This window comes from Maniola hyperantus, chromosome 18 (assembly GCF_902806685.2).
Source record: "Maniola hyperantus chromosome 18, iAphHyp1.2, whole genome shotgun sequence".
NCBI lineage: Eukaryota > Metazoa > Arthropoda > Insecta > Lepidoptera > Nymphalidae > Maniola > Maniola hyperantus.
In genome coordinates this window covers 10,320,040-10,342,432 of record NC_048553.1, presented here as the reverse complement: position 1 = coordinate 10,342,432, position 22,393 = coordinate 10,320,040, and the positions used below count along the sequence as shown (strand labels likewise).

General features: G+C 37.8%; 2 protein-coding genes across 5 annotated transcripts in view; one reads left to right on the top strand and one right to left on the bottom strand.

Annotated features, from left to right (window-relative positions):
* LOC117990552 (probable Rho GTPase-activating protein CG5521) overlaps window positions 1-22,393 on the top strand; it is a 55,193-nt gene that overhangs the window by 22,006 nt on the left and 10,794 nt on the right. For all 4 annotated transcript variants that reach the window (XM_069504576.1, XM_034978001.2, XM_069504575.1 and 1 more), the window contains 11 exons: window positions 9,037-9,140; window positions 11,911-12,047; window positions 12,772-12,926; window positions 13,302-13,427; window positions 13,888-14,055; window positions 14,556-14,652; window positions 15,196-15,380; window positions 19,953-20,108; window positions 20,758-20,980; window positions 21,231-21,369; window positions 22,067-22,175. In XM_069504576.1, coding sequence (XP_069360677.1) covers window positions 9,037-9,140; window positions 11,911-12,047; window positions 12,772-12,926; window positions 13,302-13,427; window positions 13,888-14,055; window positions 14,556-14,652; window positions 15,196-15,380; window positions 19,953-20,108; window positions 20,758-20,980; window positions 21,231-21,369; window positions 22,067-22,175 — 1,599 coding nt within the window. The remainder of the gene's footprint in view (window positions 1-9,036; window positions 9,141-11,910; window positions 12,048-12,771; window positions 12,927-13,301; window positions 13,428-13,887; window positions 14,056-14,555; window positions 14,653-15,195; window positions 15,381-19,952; window positions 20,109-20,757; window positions 20,981-21,230; window positions 21,370-22,066; window positions 22,176-22,393) is intronic.
* On the bottom strand, window positions 16,006-19,348 carry LOC117990573 (endocuticle structural protein SgAbd-6-like). The gene is made up of 3 exons (XM_034978034.2): window positions 19,216-19,348; window positions 17,692-17,804; window positions 16,006-17,188 (listed from the first exon to the last, which is right to left on the bottom strand). Exons 1-3 carry the CDS (start codon window positions 19,342-19,344, stop codon window positions 16,996-16,998), a joined length of 435 nt encoding a protein of 144 aa, XP_034833925.1. The 5' UTR covers window positions 19,345-19,348; the 3' UTR covers window positions 16,006-16,995.

Sequence of the window (22,393 nt, the reverse complement as noted above, 5' to 3'; positions counted from 1 at the left end):
TTCAGGAAATTCCTTCTGAATCAATTTTAGAGACGGATTTCACTTCTGAAAGTGAGTTAGGGGTTATTACTAAAAAACTTCAAGACTTAGAAGATTTATTAAAAAAGTGTTCTGACACTAAAGATAGACATGCCCTCTGTAGGTCTAAAGCTTTAGCTTCACATTTGTACTTTAGAATTTTGAGAATACAGTGTTCCGAACTCAGCTTAATAAGTAGGAAGAGTGAATTACATACAAAGTTGCAGAGTTTGATTTCCAGATTAGATGCTGACAATGAGTCGTCTCACGACGAATCATTGGATTCCGAGAGTACCGCCGTTGACTGCACTGGTGATAAAAATGTTGCCAAGTGGAAGTTACATTTCAACGGACAGGGTGATCCGCGCAGTTTCATCGAACGCGTTGAGGAATATAAAAGATCTTATGGCGTTTCAGATGGAAAATTATTTGTTTCTGCATTTCATCTTTTTACAGGCCGAGCATTGTTATGGTACAGAGGCAACAAATGTCAAGTTTCGTCTTGGTCAGAATTGAAAACTTTATTTTTAGAGGAATTTGATGCAGTAGATTATGACTACAGGTTGCTAGGTGAAATTCGAGCAAGAACACAAGGCTCTGAAGAACCGGTGTCTATCTATTTCGCTATAATGTTTTGCATGTTTTCAAGGTTGTCAACACCACTTTCCGAAGAACAAAAGTTACAAATTTTATTACATAATATTCGCCCTTTTTACTCAGAACAATTAGCTCTTGTTGACATTAAGTCTGTCGCAATGTTGAAGGAAAAGTGTCGCAAACTAGAGGCTGCGAGGCAGCGTTCCGCCTTATTTTCTGAGCCTACTAACAGTAAGGCAACTTTAAGTTCAGAGTTTGCTTACAAACAAGTGACAAAACAGATAAACACACTTTCAGTCACACCTGCACCTAAGGTTGATACAAGTAAAGGCACTGATTTTACGAAAACAAATAAACAACTATGTTACAAGTGCGGCAAGGGTAACCATTCCTTTAAATTTTGCAGGACAGTTCCGAAATTTATTAGATGTTTTTCGTGTGGACGTCAGAACTTTACAGTAAAGACATGTCCAAGTTGTAGTAAAAAGGCGATTAGTAAACCCGCTCCGGACAAAAATTCAAAAAACTAATTAGTAAGAACTGTGCAGAGACACAAGTAAATAACTTGGTCATTAACAACAAAACATCCCTTTTACCTGACACAGTTCTGTATTCAGTGGATAAACGAGACTTTAGGCCACATTTAAAGGTTTTTGTTGACGGTTTTGAGATTACAGGTTTACTAGATTCCGGTGCTTGCGCGTCAATTTTGGGTAACCAGGCGCACAAGGTTTTTTTGAGATTCGGTTATAAATTGCATAGCAGTATTGATACCACATTTTCAGTGGCAAATGGAGACAAACTTGATTGCATGGGTTATATGTTTATTCCGATTACTTATAATTCCATAACTCACATAATAAAATTTTTTGTAGTACCCTCTATAATAGCGGATGTTATTTTTGGCTGTGACTTTTGGAAAACATTTCAGTTAGCCCCTGGCATTTTTGATAATTTAGAATTAATTAAGGCACCTTCTCAATTTTACAATATTTGTGCGATTGATAATAAACAAATTCATACCATCACTTCTTTTGAAAACTTATCATCTCAACAGAAAGAATTAGCCCAGTCTGTAGTAAATAAATTTTTAGATATTTCTTCAGAGAAAATTGGATTGGGTAGAACAAAATTAATTGAACATGTTATTGACACCGGTGATGCCTTGCCAATAAAAATAAAACAATATCCACTTTCTCCCGAAAAGAAGGAAGCTTTAAGTAAAGAGTTAGATAGGATGCTGGAAATGGACGTAGTTACTCCGAGTGAAAGCCCTTGGAATAACCCAGCAATTTTAGTGAAAAAGGCAAATGGAGACTGGAGATTTTGCCTAGATTGCAGGAAATTAAATTCAGTGACAAAGGGGGATTCATACTCAATACCGTACATTCCACAAATTCTAGATAGCTTGAAAGAGGCAAGGTTTTTATCATCGATTGATTTAAGTTCAAGTTTCTGGCAAATTCCGTTAGCTAACGACTCTCAGGAAAAAACCAGTTTTACAGTTCCTGGTAGAGGGTTATTCAAATTTAAAGTCATGCCGTTTGGCCTATGCGGTGCACCAGCACGACAGCAGAGGTTAATGGACCAGTTATTTAATCAAAATTTTTGTAGTGATATTGAAAATGGAATAGTATTTTGTTATATAGATGATATTGTTATTTGTTCTGCTGATTTTGAAACCCATTTAATTTTATTAAACAGAGTTCTGGATAAACTAAAAATGGCTCAACTATCCATAAATTTTGATAAATGTAATTTTTTTAGAAACTCTTTGAAATATTTAGGGTATATAGTGGATGAATTTGGTTTACGCACAGATCCTGGAAAAGTTGCCGCAGTTTTGAACTTTCCGACCCCAAAAACTGCACAGGAGGTAAAGATTTTCCTAGGCACTTGTTCTTGGTACAGGCGCTTTATTAGGAATTTTTCAACCATCGCTGCACCACTCAATAGACTAACGAGTAAAGGAAAGAACGCACCTAAATTTGAGTGGAGCGAACAGGCAGAGGTAGCATTTAATACATTGAAGAATGCGTTGGTAACCGCACCTGTTCTTGCGGTACCGAATTTTGAAAAACCATTCAAAATACATTGTGATGCTTCTGCATATGGTGTTGGCGGTATGCTGACGCAAGAAACCGATGGTTGCGATCATCCCATTGCGTATGTCAGTAGGAGCCTAAATAAAAACGAAAGGAATTACAGCGCGACGGAACGCGAGGCTCTAGCTGTGATTTTTGCAGTGGAGAAATTTCAGGCTTATTTTGGTTCCAAGCCAGTCACAATTATCACAGACCATGCATCCCTAAAGTGGTTCTTAAATTTAGAAAATCCCTCAGGACGACTCGCCAGATGGGGTTGTAGATTATCACAGTATAATTTTGTTATCGAACATAGGAAGGGTTGTGATAATGTAGTTCCGGATACCTTGTCGAGACTCATACACGTAGATGTAGTTGGTGATCGTAATGATAACTCTAGTCAACAAGTTTTGGTAGATGACTGGTATGACAAAACATTTAATGGCTGTAAAATCAATCCAGCAAATTTTCCGAATTTTTGTATTTTGAACGATAAACTATATCGTTACAGTAAATGTAAATACCAGCTTCTCAGTGAGTTCGACTGGAAAGAGGTAGTCCACAAGAACGACATCCTTAGAATTATGCAACAAAACCATGCAGATGCAACTGCAGGTCATTTTGGTGTGTTCAAAACTCATCGCAGATTATCCCTCAGATATTTTTGGCGTGGTATGTATAAGGACGTGGTTGAGTACGTTAAGAATTGTGATACTTGCTCTGCGTATAAACACACGACATCAGCCACTCCAGGTCTGCTAGGGAAGCCTAAAGTCTGCGAGAGACCTTTTCAGGTCATTTCGGCTGATTTAGTCGGACCTTTGCCTAGGTCTAAATCAGGATTTACATTTCTTTTTGTGGTGACGTGTTGTTTTTCGAAATATACAATGTTGTTTCCGTTACGGCGTGCCACAGGTGCCGCTGTTGTTAAAGCGCTAGAGAATTTTGTATTTTTGAACCATAGTGTTCCAGAGACTGTGATTGTGGACAATGGGTCCCAATTTACAGGATCTGAATTCCGTAATCTCATTAAGCGTTATAATATTCCGAAATTACACTACACACCACTGTACACTCCGCAAGTTAACCTTGTTGAGAGGTACAATAAGGTTGTTATGACTGCTGTAGCCGCTTTTGTGAAAGATAACCACAGGTCCTGGGACGAAAACCTGTACAAGGTCCAGTTCGCCATAAACAGTGCGGTTAATGAATCCACTGGATTCTCCCCGTTCTTCCTTGTCCACGCTAGAGAACCGGTTTTAAATGGTTCCTTCTATAAGGACACGGATAAGGAGTACGAGGCCGGAATTCCAAGGGAGGAATACGCAGGAAAGTTTGGATCTTTGGAGGACATATTTGGTCAGGTTAGGAGAAATTTGTTTCAGGCTCATGCAGAGTATGCAACGCATTACAACTTAAGGCGTAGGTCTGCAAGCTATTCTGTTGGGGACATAGTGTGGAAAAAGACCTATCCACAAAGCGACGCTACAAATTTTTTCGCAGCTAAGCTGGCACCTAAGTATGAAAAGTGCAGGGTTGTCAAGGTTTTGTCACCTTTGGTTTACGAACTAGTTAGAGTAGCTGACAACCACCCAATAGGCACTTGGCATATTAAGGATATTAAGAAGTAGATATTTGCCATTACTTAGTTTGGTCTAAACTGTTTGAATATTTAAGTTATCAATATTCAATTAGGAATTTGTATGAGTGTAGTGATGTTCTGAATTAACAGTTACATTACCATGGTTCAGTTGAGGAGGAATGTAGTGGATGTATGTAGGGATGAATATGTGATGATTGGAATGCTTGTGGTAGACCAACCGGTTGAGAAAGTAAAAATGCAAATATCGTACTTTGGGGATAACGAAAAGGGGGGGTTTTGTGTTTTGTTTTCGTTTTCCTTCTAGATAATGGATCATTTCTGTTATTTTTCCGATTCTGTTCCGAGATCTATTTTCTAGGAGAGTTATTTCGTTTTTTTTTTCTCATATTCCGATTTTGATTCGGTTTTATTTTTCCGAATGGGATAGAGAACGGTTGCCATATCAGATGGACCCGTTCACAACCAGTTTTTCCGTATTTGTTGAGTAACAAATATTAAGATGGTAGTTTAAAAGAGTGAACCACCGTAGGCCTAGACGCATTCTATCAGTCAGCTGAAGAATGATGCCAAGATGTTTCCACTCAAGTGTCTTAGACACCATGAAGTTTTTTTGTATATATTCTTTTTAGAAGTTAGGGTTGTGTAGTTAAGTATAATGTATAAAACCTTACACTGTTTTCAGTATATTTATTTTGTTAGACAATTTTCCTTGTTAGTAGTAGATGTGCGTTCACGCGTAACTTCTGTGTTTTTTTTGTTTGTTTCAGGCAAATTGTTAGTAGTTGTTGGATGACGCTGAGGGCAGCGTGGTTCAACCTGTTGAACCTTTTCGTAGGAGGGGAAGTATTGTGACGTTGTAAATTTTGAACTACTAATTAGCGTTTCGCTTTTAATTAAAATCTATTTTGTTCAAAGTATGTTGGTGCCACCTAGCATCAAGGTGCAGAACTACGCGTGGGTCGATGTTCAGAGTTCATTCGAGCCACAATAGATGGCGTTTGCTTCGTTGTCAATTGTCGTAAAAATAAAACAAAATAATTAAATAAAACCATAATATCATTTGTTTATTGTTAAGTCATTAACAAAACGGTTCTTATAATATATCCTTAGGTTCCGCAAATATTCAAAAATGAATTGGCTTCATGATCAAACTAACTGAGAGCGGCCACACTCGGGTTGCGTCAGGCAACACCGATTGGTGAGATTTAGAATTTTTCTGGAGTCAACATGTGAAGACGAATTTTTTTCGTTCCAGGAAAATCTCACTTTTTTTCGCCCATGGCTTCGCCTGGGAAAATACAATAGTAATAAATTTAATCATCCTAACGTATTTCAATGTTTCATCAATTATGGTGAGTGAAAAATCAAGTAATGTGGATTCGACAAAATGGCGGTTTGGTTAGAGAAAATCCTAATTTCATGATTTTCCCTTTCAGTTCCAGTTATTTTACCTTCCCAAATAAATGAGGATAATGGGTTGTGGGGGACTCCTGAAAACCATTGGTGGCCAGGAGTTAAATAGGTGAGTTGTGTTTGATCGGGAAAATTCCACGTGTCGAAATTTTCACACAGCACAAATTATAATCTTGTTTTTCTTTGTTACAGGGTTTCCGTTTTCCGTTTGCGTTTCCGTTTTTAGTTTTCGGTTTTCGTATTTATTTCTTTACCACATTCACGTTGGCAACTTAATTTCTATGGATAAGACTTGGTGAAAATCTTTGTAATGAAACATGTCGGTTGTGAAGAATCAAATAAATTGAGTTTTGGATCTTGGCCGATGCCGTCCAGCTACCTTGCAGTCTTCGCACCTACAAGTAAGCAAATGTTTGTATCCTGGAACAGTTTAGTGAACCTTCTTAGTGTATGTGTACAGTAAGAACCCTGTCTTTACTACTGAGCTTTTATTTTGAAACAATTTTATGAATTTTACTGTGTCATTGTCTATTCCATGCCAATGGCATCTTAAATTTAAAACATAGATTTATGTACTATCTACCTAAGGCATTCTAATGTATCTAAATTCAGTCTTGGCATTAAGCTAGAATAACTAAGCATTATTAGCCATCCTTATGTATTAAGCGACCCCGGTAAAAGTTACATTAAAAACAATTTTGCCTAACATCTAGCAAATTTCATTTATAACACCTCATATACATTACAAGGGAGTCGACGGCTAGCTTCTATTCTTTACTAGGTAGATAGATCAAGTAAGTAAGTTTTTTTTTCCTCTAATCTTTGTAAGGTGGTAGATTATTCCGTATCCGGGTATATTTCTATTCCGCCCAATTTATCACCCTTACAAATCACTACTCAGAGTAAATTAGTCACTCGTTTTATTTTTGTTTTAATCTTATACCTGTTAAATAGAAACTCCAACATTGCGCATTAAGATTACGAGTAAATCCGTTACACTGTACAACCTACGTCGAAACGCTACGGTCCATGCCGATTCTGTCGCATCTGGTACTGGTTATCGCGAATACTGACTTATCACTCGATATCTGGCACTCTTCGACAGATGTTGTAATATAATATTTATTGTTAGACTGTTTATCTCATTCGGAGCAATGTTTTGTTTTTAATCCGATGCGTTTCCCCTTTGTTCCGCGCGAACACGCAACACGCAGTCCGCTAGTGTTTAGTGCGCAAAGTGCTAGTGCATGGTCCTATTCAAACTGTGCGACCTGTTGTCCAATTCGAAGCTCTTCAAGGATTGCCAATGCGAAAGAGGAGCAGGAAAAAGAAGGCTCCTCAGGAGGCTTCGAAAACGGGAGGTAACTGTGCGGAATACATTATGTATTACTACCTATATTATAAACTATCTCACGCCCGCGACTGCGGCCGCGTGGACTACACAAATTACAAACCCCTATGTTACCCCCTTAAAATTTTCAAAAATCCTTAGCAGATGTCTACGTCGTAATAGCTATCTGTATGCCTTTCAGCCCGATCCGTCCAGTAGTTTGAGCTGTGCGTTGATAAATCAGTCAGTCAGTCAGTCAGCTTTTCCTTTTATATAAATACTAGCAGATGCACGCGACTTCGTCCGCGTAAAATTTCTGGTTTCTCATGAGATCTGAAATTTTCCCGCAACAAAAGACCTCACTCAGCCTCACCTTAAGACACGGAACCCTGAATACCTAAATGCCAATTTTCATATCTCTAACTTCAAAAACATAGGATTTTCATATAGCCCTTCCAGCAGAATTTAGTTAGATCCTTTCATATCTGATACCCTCCCCCCTAGAAAGAACCTACCTTCCAAATTTCAAGTTTGTAGGCTTTATAGTTTCTGAGGTTTCGTGATTAGTCAGTCAGTCAGTCAGTGAGTGAGTGGTATTTCTCTTTTATATATTTAGATAATATATAGAATAGCTGATACCCGCGACTTCGTGCGCGTGGATTTAGTTTTTTCGATTTTTTTAGATAAAAATGTCACTCTCCATGTCTTCAACTATATCCATTCAAAAATCACGAGCCGTGGTCCCACAGCGACGTGATTGAGGGACAAATCATCAAATCAATAAACCAACAAATGCATTTACGTATTTATAATATGGGTAGTGATGCGAAAGTGTGTTTGTCCTTCAATCACCCTACAACAGAACAACGGATTGACCTGAGTTTTTGCATGGATATTGTTAAGGACCTGAAAAATGACATAATATATTACTTTTTGCCTGAACAACTCAAAGCGCTCCCGCGGGATTATTAGAACCCAAAATTCACGCGAACGAAGTCGCGGGTATCAGCTAGTAATTACGATAATATTCTAAAGTGTGATTTTTAAAACTTCCGACCCTTCTGACTTAATTTAACTAATTTAACTTAATTAATTAGTATGCTAATAAGACTACATTTTAATATGCAGAAGTTATATGTACCTATGTTTTTGAACAATACATAATTTATTTTTATCAAAGATTACAAAAATAAAGAGGGTACTTTCAAAATTTCTAACACTGCATGTATACTGTTGTGTCAAAATCATCTGTTTTCAGCCAGTCATTGTCAGTAGAAATGTTTTCCGCTTTTGATTTAATTAATAGTTTTTTATTTAGTTTATTTTGCAATTTAGTGGAACTTATTATTTTGGTGTTATTTCTTGCAAGTTTGTTCATGTATTTGTCAATGTTTATTACGTTGTTAGATGCGCTATATGAGGTACATATGGAGTCGATGAGAGCTACGTTCGAGTCCGGTAGAATCAGGGAAAGTATTGTTTTTAGCAGATTTTATACTAAAATAGTGTTTAAAGAGACTTTTACAACAAAAAAATAGTTGATTGTCGGCTTTGTTCAAACTAGTGGAATTGTACTCGAAATCATATGACTCATCAATAATTTTCTATGTCAAGGCCTAAAGAATATATTAGGGCAAATTATGTTGTAACTTGTACCTACATAATCCCTAAATTAAACTAAATTGGCAGGTTTAAATGTAGTGCTATCCTTTACGCGTTATGAAAGGGGCAGCAACACATTTAGATCCCCGCCTAGAGTAATAATGTTCTGTGTTTAGATCTTTCATTTTAGTTTGGTTAAGAGATTGTGTACAATCCACACATTATCTTTTGAATAGACTAAATAAATAAATCATTTATTGTTTAACCAAATTTTACAGCCAAAATTAAGTTAAGCCACTTATACCTAAAATAAGTTGTACACCCGCGTTATAGTCACTAAAATGATTAATTATTGTAAACAAATAAGTGATGATGTGTGCGTTTTGCAGATAAGTGCAAACCAAACACTCAATGGCAACACGGAAATACATGTGCCCTTCAACCTTGTGGCCGGCTGGTGCCTTGAGGCCGAGGCGCTGCCGTCCTCGCACAGGTAAGGATTAAATTTCTTTTATAAAGATAAATTATTGAAGAAAATAAAACCGGCCAAGTGCGAGTCGGACTCATGCACTGAGGGTTCCGTACCTCAAAACGAAATTTATAGTTTTTTTTAATTCCGATATTTTTTTTGGGAACTTTTATAATGCAATTATGCCAGATTCATGATACAAAAGCAAAATTTATATTATACTATATAATACAAAAAATCATGATGGATGCCCGTTTATGACCAATGAGACGGTGTATATTTTTGTGCGAGTGTTTTGATCGTCAAGAGAGTGTCGCTGAGTGAGTTTTTCTTTGATAGCTCATGTCGCCGCGACAAACTAGTTACTGTTAATATATTTATCTCTTTTATTGACACGGTATCATACAACGATTGTACGTTTCTTGAACGAGAAAATAGTCGATAGCTAGTCGCTTCCTCGTCGGCGGTGGGACAAGTGCCTTAAACGAATACATTCGATTTGACTCGGCTAGAATCTCTTCTTTGATAAGTTCGATTGACAAAAGTGCTACAATTCATTCAGTTGTGGGTTCCTTACTCGTTATTTAGTGACATCGTCATGATCAACCCATCACCGGTCCACTACTGAGCACGGGTCTCTTCTCACAATGAGACAGTTACTTACTGTTACCTACTTAGTGATATACTCGAAGGTATCTCCGTTGTTTGATAAGAAATGTATCCGCAAATGAAATTGAATTGACAAATAATCTATCGAATCTCTTATCAGACATACGGAAGAATGACAATCTATGGATTCATCTCGGTTAAGCCTACATTACATCTTTAATATGGGGACAGCTAGCAGGTGCTGGCAAGTTTTAATTTTTCCGAAGTAATAATAGTAATAACCTTATATATCAGCGGTCAGCAACGGTTTTGTAAGTTCCTAGCATCCAGAATTATTTTAAACTAGCTGCCCTGGCGAACTTCGTTCCGCCTAATAGTCTATTCAAACTTTAAAATTTTTCTTTTCGTAAGAACCATCCTCGAACTTCAAGGAATATTATAAAAAAAGAATTAGCGAAATCGGTTCAGCGGTTCTCGAGATTTGCGATGAGCATCACATTCAGTGATTCATTTTTATATTATAGATAGCTGATCCCCGCGGCTTCGCCCGCGTAGATTTAGGTTTTTAAAGATCCCGTATAGCCTATGTCACTCAGGAATAATGTAGCTTTCTACTGGTGAAAGAATTTTTAAAATCGGTTCAGTAGTTCTAAAGATTACCCCCTACAAACAAACTTAACGACATTACCTCTTTATATAATACAACGGGCCGTGCAGCAGAAATCGTAATATTTTAATTTCGCCATAACTTCAAAACCAAACGTCCAATTTTAATCATTCAAAGACCAAATATTATCTCCATAAACTGTTCTTAGTGATGAAATCATTTATTTTGATAAGGATTAATAGCATGAGTAAAATAAACGCGTTTAAATGTAGTCCAAAAAAATTCAAGATTTTTAAATAAAAAAATGGTTGCTGTGCCTCACTCGACATAGATGGGTATAGTGTGTCGCGGACTTTTTTGTAGATATTTATAAGATCTACAATTAATTAGAACATTTTATGGTTCTATCTTTTATAGTTTAGGCAGCGTACGCAAAATAAGTAACTTTTCTGGTTGATTTTTTACACCTTGTGTCCGAAAAACCCAAATATCTTACGGAACCCTATTTTTTTCCAAAATAAAATATAGCCTATGTTACTCGTGGATAATGTAGCTTTCGAATGGTGAAAGAATTTTTAAAATCGGTCCAGTAGTTTTTGAGCCTATTCAGTACAAACAAACAAACAAACAAACAAAGTTTTCCTCTTTATAATATTAGTAAGGATTCCCTCAAAATTGAAATGTCACATCTGCGAAAGCCAGTTAACTGAAGTTTTTTGCAAACCACTGACTGATTATATACTGCAAACCCATTTTTTGTGATACTGTGCAATTAAGAAATGAGAACGTACCGACTATCGAGTAATATACAAATTAATTAATTGATCTTCGATCTAATGTCAAAAATTTCAATATTTTTAATAATCTGGTGTGTGCCTATAAAGCTGTGATAGCTTAGTGGTTATGACGTCCGACTTCTAATCGGAGGTCGGGGGTTCGGTCCCGGGCATGCACCTTTAACTTTTCGTTATGTGCGTTTAAAGTAATTAAATATCACTTGCTTTAACGGTAAAGAAAAAACATCGTGAGGAAACCTGCATGCCTGAGAGTTCTCCATAATGTTCTCAAATGCGGTGTGAAGTCTACCAATCCACACACGGCGTGGTATACTATGGCCAAACCGTTCTCACTCTCTGCAGTGAGCCGGCAATGGGTTGATCATGATAATGATGAATAATCTGGTGATGTATAAAATGTAAAAAAAAATATGCTATGCCTGGTTAAAACCCTACTGTTTACAAATCTATTACACCGATCGCGAGCAATTTACTCTTATCCATTGAGGAGTTCCGTTCTCCATCTCCGAAGATATTCATCAGATCTTTACCAAATTAAAATGGGACCACCTCTGAAGTATGTCCTACAAAACAAAAAAAGAATTATCAAAATCGGTTCATAATTGACGGAGTAATCGCGTAACAAACATACAAAAAAAAAAAAAAAAAAACATACAGTCGAATTGAGAACCTCCTCCTTTTTTTGAAGTCGGTTAATGATTATTTGTGTTCAAATATCTATGTCCAGCTGTGGACGTCTATCGGTTGACCATGATGATGATAGTAACTTTTCGTCTGTTAGAGCGGGAAAGTTGGTGGCGCTGCGCCTGCTGTGCGAGGCGACAGCGGCACAGGCGCAGGGGCCGGGCGCGCCCTCCGTGTGCAGCGGACGACCGCACCTCGCGCACTTGCAGCTCTACCAGCGAGCGCTGCACCACGGTATGCAATATTCGTTATTATTCTTTGTTTATTTATTCACTAGCTGATGCCGGCGACTTCATCCGCGTGGATGTACGTTTTCAAAATCCCGCGGAAACTCTTTGATTTTCCGGGATAAACAGTAGCCTATGTGTTAATCCAGGGTATAATCTATCTCCATTCCAAATTTCAGCCAAATCCGTCCAGTAGTTTTTGCGTGATTGAGTAACAAACATCCAAACATCCACACTTTCACATTTATAATATTAGTAGGATTAGGATTTAACTATTGAACCCCGAGGCATTGCCAAGATCTGCACCCCTATATAGTTGCCCACAGACTCGTACGAAGCGATTTGCTTCCTCGTTTCTAATGCGCACTGCTAGAAGATGGAATCCCTTCCGGCTTCCATTTTTCCCGCTAGCTTTGTGATTGCAGTCAAGTGCAAGCCAAACATACAGGGTGTAACCAACACGCTAGCAAAAACTTAGCGTTATTAACTACCTAAACACAATCCAATAACAATAATGATTGGCCTCATTTTGTAGTTTTAGTGAGTTAGTATTTTTCAACCCCACAATGTACCTATGTATAGCGTGCCTCGTTACTGCAGCGCGTCGGGAATGTTATAAGATCACTAACATTAGTTTTTTAAGATGTGTGTTATTACTAACAATTATGATCTTGATGGTCGAAATAAAGGATTTTTATTTTATTTTTATTTTATTTATTTCCATTTGACAGGTTTAACCGGCGAGGATAGATCCGTAGTGGACGTGTTAGTGGAGCACGCCGCGCCGCGATACCTGTCTCTAGCTCTGGAGGGCTATTCGCTGCTCTTACTAGATTTTGTACACGCTTCCACCGTCGTACTCAATTCCTCTGATTGTGGACCCTCGGTAAGTATCAATAGCAATATAGTACAAAAAAAAATGCATATAACGTATGGCAATAAAAAAAGGAATCGAAAATGCTGGCGTTACCTATATCTATGCAAAAACTCACGCTAATTCGTTGCTGATTGAGTGAAATACAAACCAAACCAAACTACCCGACGATTCGAAAGCGCTTGTAAAAAGTCTACTTGAATAAAAACATATTCTATTCTATTCTAAACCAACAAACAAACAGTCGCAATTTATAATATGGGTAGTGACGTTGGACACAAAAAAAAACCATTATTATTATTTATTTATTTATTATTTAATAAGAACGGCCATAAAGCCTAATTACACTCATTACAATCATACAACCATGCATTAATATTGTTACAGTGCCCACGCACAGCCGCCGTGACGTTCCTAGGATCTCTGCTCGCGCTGCCCGATGGCCTGATGAACGCTCCAATGTTGCAGCCCTACCCTCACCAGTACAACACGGTGTCTTGTCCAGATTTGAAGGTGCGGAATATATTATTGAGAATAAAAAATTGATTATCTGAATATGCAAAAAGTCAAATAAATTCAAAAAATCAATATGGATATTATTTTCGAAAAATTTTTGCTAGTTCTGTATCTAATTATCGAAATGCCGTCCATTTTTAGGTGTAATTAGTTTCAGATAAATGCATTTTTTCTCGAAGATTGTGTAATTTCCGAGGTTATCTTGGGCTGATAAAGAAAAAACTTTGTTTCTAATTCAAAATTGTTTATGTTTTTTATTTTTTTAAGAAATCTATATGATATCGATATATCTATATGATATTCATCTCCTAGAATTTTAGGGGTTCTGATAAAACGTCAAACACATCTAAGAAAGCGGATTTACATCTTCTTTGAAATCTGAAGTTTCACTTTTTGTGTACATTGGATACCCGCATCATTTTTTGATCTATATGCTAAAACGGTTACTGTTTCCCAGGAGCACGTACTAAACATCGTAGTACGGGTGTGCAGACGCGAGGGCGCGGCGGCGGCGCGCTGCGCGGGCGCATGTGCGCTGGCGGCACACTGCTGCCACTTGCTGGCGACGAGAACCGCTTGTCCCCGCCTGCCGTCCTACGTCACCTGTCTGCTGCAGATGCTGATGGTATACTAATACATTGTAGACCACAGAATACTATTACTACGTTAAGAACCGCCACTCACTAACGCCACGCTAATTTATTATTGCCTGCAACGTAATGAGTTGCAGTTGCCCGGGTTGAGATGGCAGATGGCAATCGGGGTATGACGCGGGGGAACGCCCCGCATACCCGCACAGTCTCGCGCTAGCCCAGTGCGGTCGAGCGCGGGTGACGTGCGGGTGCCAATTGCCATCTCAATTTATCGCAGACAATACTGACAATAATATCTATACCCGCGACTTCGTACGTGTGGATTTGGGTTTTTAAAAATCCCGTGGGAACTCTTTGATTTTCGGGATAAAATGTAGCCTATGTCACTCTCCAGGTCTTAAACTATGGCCATGCAAAAAATCACGCCGACCCGTTGCTCCGTTGGGACGTGATTGAAAGACAAACCAACAAACAAACACACTCGCATTTATAATAGGGGTAGTGATTCTATTTTCTACCATTTTTGTTACAGATGAAAAATAAAATGATAGCCAAAGTTGTGAGCGACGCCGTGCTAGTACTGGCAGACTATACGGATCGCATCGTGGAGTTGTATCCAGGCCTTGCTGGTAAGAAAAAAAATGTAGGGTATCATGTAAACCAACTTGTGGTTCTTATGAAATGTATAAACTCTACCACCGTCCAAAAGCAGATTCTGCTCATAAGTTAGTATATTGCTCTCTCTGTTACGTAATTCAATACAAATGATAGAGACAAAAATCTCAGTGACAAGGTGCTTGGGTAACTTAGTAATTGTTATGCCATTTCTAACTAGTATTATCTAGATTGTATGCCATATTTTGTACACTTATTTTATTAATATATTGTACTATACCGATCTGACTTTCGTAAGCGCTTTTATAAGTGTAAATCGAAAAAAAAAAGAAATACAGGGGGTGCTAACTGTTTTGAGTCACCAACCAATAACAAACAATATTTTACCGCGTACTGTAACGCGGTAAAATATTGTACATCGACCTTTAGAAAGAGATAGCGGTTTCGTATAGCGTTGTCTCTGTCGTTGAGACCGACAAAACATAACATAGGTATGAGTGGCAGAGACAACGCTCTAGAAAGCCGAAATATACTTTAATTTCTATATTTTTTAATAGAAAAAATCATAAAATGGATCTGCGCTTGCCTCGCTCAAATATCGAGCAGTAGCGGGCGCGACTCAGTGAAACCTCTGGCTGGCTCGCTATTGTTGTGCCTCGCAGAATTTGCCGTCAGATGCGGGCCTGCCCGACTCATGGAGGAAAAGGATGGCGAACAGACCTTACTGCTCGTTATATTTCGGGTAAGATACGCTATTATTTATTCTTTACTGGCAGATAAATTTTGCTGTACGAAAAAATGTCTTTGTCTTTGTCCAATCGTAGGACAAATCTAGGGCAGATCTATATAAGGTCCCTCCCCCGAATGTGTCAGAAAAACGTATTCATCGTAATCGTAATCGGTAGCAAATTCTGCCCCGTGATTGGCTGTGAAAAAATGTGTTTAGCGAACTCAACCAACCAAGAGACAGAATTTGTTGTCGATTACTATTACATGAATACGTTTTCCTTACACGATCGGGGATCTTCCGGGATAAAAAGTAGCCTATGTCACTCTCCAGGTCTTTACCTATACCCGTGCAACAAATCACTTCAATCCATCGCTTCGTTGCGACGTGATTGAAGGACAAACCAACAAACAAACACTTTCGAATTTATAATATTAAATAATATTATGATATTTGAAGGGTGTGCAAAAATAAATAGTTTCTATTCTTCACATTAATTGTAAAGAAATTCTATATCTATTAGGAAATGACGAAGGAAGACAACAAACATTAAAATTATTTATAAAAAATATATTATTCAAAATAGTTTACAAACATACAAAAATCGTATAAGGGATTACAAAAACGAATCCTCCTTTCTATTTACATTTAAGCCGCTTCCATGCATATTAATTTACACGAAATATTGTACAAAATGTCAGTGGCATGTTACATACAATTTGTCTCAGATTAAGAATCAAGGTAGATTTGGCATTAAAATAATAATACCTTGTTAGAGCAAGCTAGGTGTATAGAAAAGTTCTGAAGAATGATAGAGACGTAAACACAGTTTTTTGTCTTTGTCGTAGTTTAGCTTTTTTTGTGGGGCACGTTGTAGTTTGTGCCTTTGATAGAAATTTATTGCGAATATTACGAGTTTTTATTTAGTTTTCTGTTTTAAATTTAGTATTGAAGATGTGTAGAAGCCATTTATGTTGCATTGCTGTGTAAAAGTTGTAGCGAACGCAAATTATGAAACATAACCTTGCACACGTAAGTATTATTTCTTTTGTTGTTTTGTCCCTTCCAGGTATACGCGTTTGACAAGTCTCTTTATTCTTAGTCTGAGCAATTTGTACCCAATGGTTATAAATATGCGCATTATGTTACGTACTGTACGCAACATTGCGTACAAGCTTCGAACGCGTGGCCGCTTTGACAATCCAATTTAAACAAGATACAGCCTTGAGAAATTTAAGTTCTAGAACAGTAATTAATTGACAATACGCACTTTTCTCTATTGTATGAATTAGTTCCTGTTATAAATTGGACTGAAATTATGTTTGTGCATAAAATATCACATTAATGAACGTATTTACAAGAGGGTAAACGAAATAGCTTATTTACTTATTATAATGTAGATAACGAGTACATACTATTCATTTGATGATCTTGACTTGTCGATATTTCGACCCAGTTGCATGAGTCGTGGTTACGACGGGACTGCAGTTCTGCGTGGAGGTGTAGTTTGAGCTGTCATGAGCAGTACGGAACTAGCCACTGTCTTGTTCATTTCCACGCACTTCTACTCGTTTTCTACATTATAATTGTGTCGTTAAACCACGAAATAAGCGTAAAATCATTAGATTATTTACTGTCCTGGTTGTTCAATGTGCTCCTGCGGTTGGTAGCCGTGCTCGTTGGCGACGAAGGTGACCACGTATGTGACGCCGTCGGGCGCGGTGTATTTGTAAGTGCCTTGCACTTCGAGGGCTTGCTGGTCTTCGCTGATTTGCTTCAGCGTGCCTTGCTCTTGACGGGAGATGCCGTCGCTGGTTTCGAACCTGTGCACGGATAATAGTCTTGTTGAAATTTACTCACAAAGTTATTGAACCATCTATCGATGAGATATTTAGCAAAGTTATTATTGATGAAAAGGATACAATTTTTGACAAATAGACCGTTGCTAATACAGATATATTGGTTATTAAATGTGGTCGTTAGAGATTTATGGACAAAGTGAGGATTTTTCGCGATATCAAAAAAGGACCGTCAGGTGAATATGGTACTGTTCAGGACATTTAAACAAAGAAAAATGGTAACAAAAGTCCGTCATGAAATTACATAGAGGGACGGAAATCCGCAACTCCAAATGGCTTTAGTTTTAGATATAATCATAGGTGGATTTATTAATACTTATTTATTAAGTAAAACTGGTAGTTCGTTTTTAAAACCCCCATAAACTATGCAACATTAATGACGAAGTTGGTTATATTACCTCGTCCGTCCAATCAAATAGTGCAAACTAGTATTAATTTCGATTGCCGGCGGATAATTTTATACTTACTCGAAATTGTAGCCGTCGGGATTGACATTAGATTCCTGTTTGAGGATATAAGCTGGCTCCTGTTCTTGAGGCACCGCTGCGGCCAGGGCCACTAAGGCGAACGCGCACAATACCTGCAAATTATTAAAACACAACCCTATAATATTCCTTTTCACTCTTAAATTCTGGGCATATAAACAGGGTTCGATTAGATCTAAGCTAATCCCATGTTTTTTAGGCTACAGATAGCTATTTGTTTTCGCATTCGGCTTACGGCTAACGTGTAGCTAAATTGGACCCCCAAAGTTCTGTCATCCAACCATTTAGAAAGAAAGAAAGAAAATGCATTTATTTGTAGTTGGTGTCACAGATAAAAACCGACTTGAGTCAACATTGCAACTATATTTATAACACGATCGACTGATATCATCATCATGATCATGATCAACCCATTGTCGGCTCATTACAGAGCACGAGTCTCCTCTCAGTATGAGAAGGGTTTTTCCATAGTCCGCCACGCTGGCCATGTGCGGATTGGCAGACGGCACACGCCTTCGAAAACCTTATTTAGAACTCTCAGGCATGCATGTTTTCCTTCACCGTGATATTTAAATTAAAAACGCACATAACTCTGAAAAGTTGGAGAAGCGTGCCCGGGATTGAACCCTCAACCTCCCTAATACGAGGCGGACGTCCTGACCACTAGGCTGTCACGGCTTCGACTGATATACGCTGTTTAAACTGTGACCCTGACCTATCCTCAAAAAAATCGTGTCCGTCTCTATCTCAGATTGTGAAACGATTTACTTTCACTGTTTAGCACCGTCCTTTCAGCTTGCGAAGTCCATTGTTGTGAAACGCAATTAACATCTAGATAGACACAGGAAAATTAACAAAGCTTTGTTACAGAGCACTTTACGTTACTTTAATGATTAATAAAACTTAAGTTATATTTTGAAACAATACTTTCCGTATAAACCGTACTCGTACGCAAAAATATCAATACCAAAATATTTGAATGAGGTGATTGTATAGTGAAGTCATTATTAACCATAAATTGTGTGAGAACACCTAATATGAAAGTGTTAACATGTTGATCAAACAAATTGCTTGATTGAAAAAAATTCGAAGGCAACATACATTCTAAATCTGCTTTTATCGTTAAATGTAGGTATGTCCAAACTTTTCAAATATTTGTATTAGGAAAATATGGAATCGAGCTGCGGGACGCTCAGATTAGAATATAAATATTTTTATTCGAATAAACTTTTACAAGTACTTTTGAATCGTAAAATGCAACTGTCAAACTTGATATTGCACTCTGGTTCCCTAGATTTTTGGCCAAACGAAGGGACGATTCTGCCACTATCTTAATTTTCAATTTGTATCTTACTAACTTCAGTTTAAAAGACTTAATTAGTTGATTTAGTCCTGGCTAATACTTTATATTAGTTAATAAATAAACTATATAAATTGATTGAACATTAGTTAATAAATAAACTAAATAAATTGATTTCGCCTATGCCCAAAAAAAATTGCACTTACGATTTTTTGCATTTTGATAAAAGGGATGATTTTGAATAATTTAGGAAGTTGTGGCGTTGGAGTCAACTGTTGAACTGTGATAAGCGTAAAATGCGCCGGCGTTTTAAACATACCGGTGCGTACGCGCATTGATGCGACGTAACATAAGTGCTAATGAGAAAGATGCAATGTTCAAATGTCCAGCACTAAATCTCAATGTCTTACGTAAAACTATATGAATTTTATTAGAATGTGTGTATGAAAAACCTTGGCACATATTCTGAATTCGGCCCTTGTGAAATGGCGAATTCTTAACAGGATATGAAAATACAAACCTATAGGAAAGTCCAATGCAACATAATATCTGTATTTTGATTAGATAAATATACGCTTGATATTTGCTTCAGTAAATAAGTTTCTAAGGTATATATAAATACTTGCTGTTTCTCGCAACTTTCGTGTGCGTCCCGCGGGTACTATCTTTTCCCGTGGACAAAAAAAATTTTCATACAAACTTTGTCCTGGTGCAGCAAGTTGTTCGAAAGTTATGCGCGTACATGCATTTTCGCTATTCATTTTTATTTTTATAGAAGAAGAAGAGGATAAGTCTTAGGGCTGAAAAAATGCAAATGCAAACCGAACTTGGGATATTTTTTTTGAAAACTTTTTAAAATACTTGTTCTCAGAGAACATGTTCTACTCCATTAGGGAAATGAAAACATCTGTCAGTTTTTTGCAAACATATTTTTTCCATCCAGGTTCTTTACGCAGTGATGAAGGGAACGAATGGATCTGACATAGAAGGTCTCGTGTTGCCCGTCGATGAGGACTTCGACCCGAACATTCAGCTGGACAATTTGACGCCCAAAACTGCACCGGCGTCTACCATTGATGTCAAACTATGGGCTCAAACCGTGAGTTTAACCTTGTTTCAAAGTGACATGATGTTTTACATACGAAGATTAAGTTTTTTAAGTATGGTCCGCGACAGGTCGAGATAGCAATCGGAGTATGAGGCGGGGGACACCCGCGCTCGCTCACACCGGCTGGGGGATTACGTAAAACATTGCAGTAGCGACAGCAACGTGATAGCAGTAGCAATCCGACAGTTCATTTGCTGTCTCTCTTCTTCTTCTTCTTATTTTGCTTTGTGGCTATTGCTGTCTCTCTCTAGCCGGACGTTTGACAGCAATGATCGCGAGATTTACGCCTGTCGCAAGCCTGTCGCGAGATACGTAATCACCCCGCGGGTTAGCACGGGTGTGTGAGACGTTCCCTCCCCGATTAGCTTTTTGCCAAGGGTTTTTTACATCCCGTTGGAATTTTTCAAAATTCTTTCTCATTGGTGGTTTACGTTACGTACGTGAGAACAGTGAAGAATCTGCTATTTCTAGATCCAGTATACCTTATGCTTTACTTTAATATGTCAATCATTTTTACGTATTTTTTAGTGTTTTAAAAAATAAATAATTATTTATTTACTTATTTATATTCGTTGAAATTTCTCGTTATAGCTCTCTCCAAAATCTGAGTTTCAATAATCATTAAATTTCTTTTTGACAGATCTGTTCGCAATTGGTCCTATATTTAGGCCACTGGCCACTATGGAGTGGTTGCCAAACTTCGTCGAGCGTTTGCGAGCAACATGACACAGCACTCGGCTCAGAACTAGGGTCGGCCGTGTTAAGTGCATCGCATGTACAACTGATGCGGTTCAGTGACACAACGTTAGCCAGTCTTGTGGAGCTCCCGGCTATTCATCCGCCTTGTGGAGGTACTACGCCGGGTAAGTCTGATTAGGGGTCAGGTAATATTGGACAATACACAATTTTCTCTACTCTGACCCGAGGGAAGGTCACTATCGAATATTACAAAAATCAAATATTAAAAAGTTCTTATATGAACATTCACAAGAGCTCTCTGTCTCTCTCTCTCTCAGCTTTCTTTTTCTCAATTCAAGTGTCAATTGACGGGACAAATTGTTCTATGATATTCCTAAATTTATTCCACTGTGATTCTGATAACATAATTCACAGGACTAATGACATCGGACCGTCAAGTGCGAGTGTTACTTCGTGACATTTGCGGCAAGGCGTGCTGGGACGCGTCCGCACTTTACTACGATCCTTCGGTTGCGTCTTCGGAACCACTAGAACTCCTACCATTACCCAAAACGTAAGAGCAAACTGAGCACCAAAAAAATATACGAAAAGTTTACCTATTTTAACTAGTCTGTTTTTGCCAAGCAAACAAAAAATCTTCAAAGAAAGTACAAAATAGAGAAGAAATGTGGCAAATTGACTTGAGCCCGCCAAACCTTCGTTATTTTATAAAAGCTGAAAGTTTCTATGCGCATTGTCCCCAACACAGGTAGGAACGATCAGCGACTATGCAGCTTAGATCATCGCGGCTTTGGCAGATAACAGGTAACAAAAATCTTTCGTCAAAGTATAAATTGTAATTTTTTTGTAATTTTCTTCTGAATAGTATTAGAAATCACGTCATGCATTGCCAGACACTTAGTATCGTGGCTATCCCCTGCCAGACACCCTTAACAATATCTGACAGGGGGTTGCCTCGTTAATAAGTCTGTGATCGTTCCTCCCTGTATTGGGGACAATGTGCAGAGAAACTCAGCTTTTATAAAATAACGAAGGTCTGGCCCTCACAGACTATTTCTCTATTGAGTTTAGTTTACGTAAACCAATTGTTTAGTTTACACACACTTCGTGTGGGTATGCTAAACAATTCTAAATCTTGTCTTTTGAAAATTAATAACGTTTTCAAAGAAAGTCCAAAAAATAAATGATACTTACATAATTTTCTGGGTTTTACCAATTATTATAAAATTTACCTAATACTTGTTTCGCAGTGTGGCCAGTCCTAGAGATAACACATTATCGTCACTTCCCCCGCCACTGCATGCTGATTTGCTACCGGACTACAAAAACTCACCACCTGATAAACATCAGCTGGACCATGTAAGACTCCTATTTAGCGTTTAATACTAATTGTACTGCAATATTATTTTACTTTTTATTAAAAACTATTTCCATGTGGGATCCTGTGGCAACTCTTTCATCATCATATCATATATCATCATATTTCCTATTTATTGTGATCAGCAAACTCAACCAATCAAGGGGCAGAATACGTTGTCGATTACTATTACATGAATACGTTTCCCTTACACAATCGA